Genomic DNA, 3,084 nt, shown 5'->3' on the forward strand with positions numbered 1-3,084 from the left:
ATTAGAGAGAGAGAGAGAGAGAGAAAGGGTACTATTGAGGGGGAAGAAGAGGGAGATGCATGTTATGGGTCTCCAAGATATGTATGAGAGAGAGAGAGAGAGGGAGAGAGATGGTTGTGGTTCTGATGAGGAGAGGGAGAAGATATGGTGGTGGTGGTGGTGGTGGCAGTGCTAGTGGTGGTAATGTTATTAAGAGAAGTGAGATATCGATGGTTGGTCCCCAACATATGAGAGAGAGAGAGAGAGAGAGAGAGAGAGAGAGAGAGAGAAGAATTGGTTGTGATTCTAATGAGAAGGAGGAGAGTTAATTATAATGTTAAAATATTTGAGATTTTACACTTTCAATATTCTATTATAGTTTTATTATTGCTAGTATAATGTAATTTGTTTCATTTGTATACACAAAAAGGCATCGAAGAGGGAGAGTTGAAAATAAGAGCCACTTAATGAAAATAAGGGGCGTAAGGAGCACGGCATGGAGGCAGTGACGTGATGCTGGGGCGGCCTATGACAAACGAGGGCTTAGAGGACATGGGCGACGTCAAGGGCAAGCAAAGGAAGGAATCCATGGATATATAGCAATGCAGGGCTGAAGGAAAGAAGAAGAAGAAGAAGAAGAAGAAGAAGAAGAAGAGAGAGAGAGAGAGAGAGAGAGAGAGAGAGAGAGTCTCTCAGGTTTGAAGGAGTAGCTAACATATGAATATGACGGTGCAGCTGCTGATGACGAAGTGTACGAGGATGATGAAGAGGACAATGATGATGATGATGCTGGTTTTGGTGACCTGCGATTACCCGCATCTGGCGGCGATGGTGGCGAGACAGCTGCCCGCTGGCGGGCAGAGGAGGATGACGTGTTACGTGCACGAGTACGAGGAGACTGGGGCGCAGCGGCCAGCGGAGCTGAACGTGACGATGGGGAGGTCACCGGGGGAGCCGGTGGTGGGCGGCCTTCGCATATCGCAGCTGCCTTCCGCCATCGACTCGCCTGCCAACTGCGCTGCGACCGCCATCTACGCCATCACCCTAGTCTTCTTCCCTCCCCCACCCGGTCAGTATTTCTTCCTCCTTATAAAATCTTCAACCTTATAAATCCATCATTATAACCCTACGCCTATGTATTGTAAGTATAACCTTCGCCCTTGATTATTATCTAATCCATAAAATCTCAATTATTATAACCTTAGGCCTGTGCTTCGGTAAATATACGCTTCTTCCACCTCTACTATTATCAAATCCAATATAAAATCTCGTTTATTATAACCCCACTCAACATATAGGCATATGTTTCCTAGTCCTAATATATCCCTAGATCTATCTTACCCTTCCTTCCTCTATATTGTTGTAGTATTCCCAATGTATATAGCTCTTCCGAGTTCTATCTAACCCAACTAGTCCCAATCTTTCGTTGTGTCCACTAATCATTCCTCTAGTATTCCCATTTAAACCTTGCAACCCTTGTAGACCACCCTAGACACCTTAGGTCTATATTGTAACCCTTGTATTCCCCAGTGTACCCTAGGCCCTAGAATTATATTATTACATAATTTTTTATTTGAATCGGATATCAAACCTTCATTAAAGAAGAGGAGGGTTCTCACATCTAGATATTGTACTTCCTTCATGCTAAGTAAATCTTTTGAAAATTCACCTTTCCTTCTCGTGCGGTTGGAGAAAGCTTTTTGGGGACCTTAAACAAGCTCCAAGATGAAAACAATCAATCTTTTCTCCAATACTAAGTATAATAAAAAACCTTTAGGACCTAGTAGTAACCTACATCATCTCCTTTTAGAAAAATTTGAGTATTTATCAAAATGTTATTACTTAACTTATATATGGGTTTTTTCAATTTTCTTGTTCGCTAAGTTTCAATCAACATTTTAGGTTATACTTGACTTTTAGTTTTATTTTTGGCTATTTTTAAACAAACATTTTAGGTTACACTTTACCAAGACACCTTCGCCAAGCCTTTATATGGAGAACTAATTCTCCTGTTTAAGATTATGCTATATGTCCATGTGAAAATACCACAAAATGGTAATTTTCCTCAAGAACAACAATATTCAAGAAAAAGTAGCAAAATACCCTACTTTCTATGCAAATGTCACAAATTACAACCCTTATTTATTCTCAATATACCCCTCCATTTTGAACAAAATTTGGAAAATGTCCATCAAAATTCTCAATATGATAAACATGCAATGTTTATCATAAATTTAGGCTTTCACATCATATGAATGGTGTGATCCTAAAACTTACATCTAAGAACCATTAAATTTTAAGTCTTTTTAGACTTGATATTTACCTTCACACTAACCATCTTGATTTTTTTGAATATTTGCTCCAGATTCATCTCTTGTCTCCTTCATTGGTAGCCTTTCCTTCTTGGGTGGAATCCAACCCTTAGACAATCAAGACTTCTTTGAGTTCCCAATTGTTGGTGGCACTGGTGACTTTCGCTTGATTCGTGGCATGGCTCTTCTCATCATTCAACCAAATAGCCCTCATCGTTTAGATCTATACTATTATTTTTCATAGCTTGTAACTTTAATGTCCTCTTTCTATTGTGTATGTCCAAATTCTACACAAACATTGTACTATGTGATTGAGAGATCATTTGTAAACAAACTTTTTTTTTTTGGGGGGGGGGGAGCAGGGGTGTTAGTATGCATTCATAGCATATGGGTCATTCTTTCGTGTACCTAACAAGCTAAAATAGGCATAATAAAAAGTGTTGTTAAAATATTTAAATATGATGAATACTTGCATCAAAGTATGTCAACCCTTTGAATATAACAACTTCAACATGAATTTATTTGAGGCAATAATTTTCCTTATGAGTATATTTATGAGGTATTATACTCACATTTAGATGGATGACTCTTATTACACTCTATCTTTTGTTGAAAACCTAAGCATTTAACACCTCCAAGTCCAATTAGACATCATATGACTATAATTATGATTTATCTTTTATTGAAAATCTTAAAATCCAACACCTTTGACAAGCATGGCTCTGTTCTTAGCTCCTTCATTTATTATAGCTCAAGTTGGTGAGTAGGCTACTAGGAATTAATAACTCCATGA

The 3,084-nt window shown here is 38.5% G+C and overlaps 1 protein-coding gene across 1 annotated transcript; it reads left to right on the top strand.

Moving 5' to 3' along the window:
- Positions 1–625: 625 nt before the first annotated feature.
- On the top strand, positions 626–2,627 carry LOC148014358 (uncharacterized). Its single transcript, XM_087667191.1, has 2 exons — positions 626–1,048; positions 2,345–2,627. Exons 1-2 carry the CDS (start codon positions 697–699, stop codon positions 2,533–2,535), a joined length of 543 nt encoding a protein of 180 aa, XP_087523317.1. The 5' UTR covers positions 626–696; the 3' UTR covers positions 2,536–2,627.
- The last annotated feature ends 457 nt before the right edge of the window (positions 2,628–3,084 follow it).

This window comes from Lygodium microphyllum, chromosome 25 (genome assembly GCF_053477565.2).
Source record: "Lygodium microphyllum isolate KBCC chromosome 25, Lygodium_microphyllum_v1.1.10, whole genome shotgun sequence".
NCBI classification, from domain to species: domain Eukaryota; kingdom Viridiplantae; phylum Streptophyta; class Polypodiopsida; order Schizaeales; family Lygodiaceae; genus Lygodium; species Lygodium microphyllum.

Excerpts from the sequence above, each read along its gene's own strand:
- LOC148014358 (XM_087667191.1), top strand. The coding sequence starts at position 697 with ATGAATATGACGGTGCAGCTGCTGATGACGAAGTGTACGAGGATGATG. Across the intron at positions 1,049-2,344 it reads CTTCTTCCCTCCCCCACCCG|ATTCATCTCTTGTCTCCTTC; the intron begins GTCAGTATTTCT and ends TATTTGCTCCAG.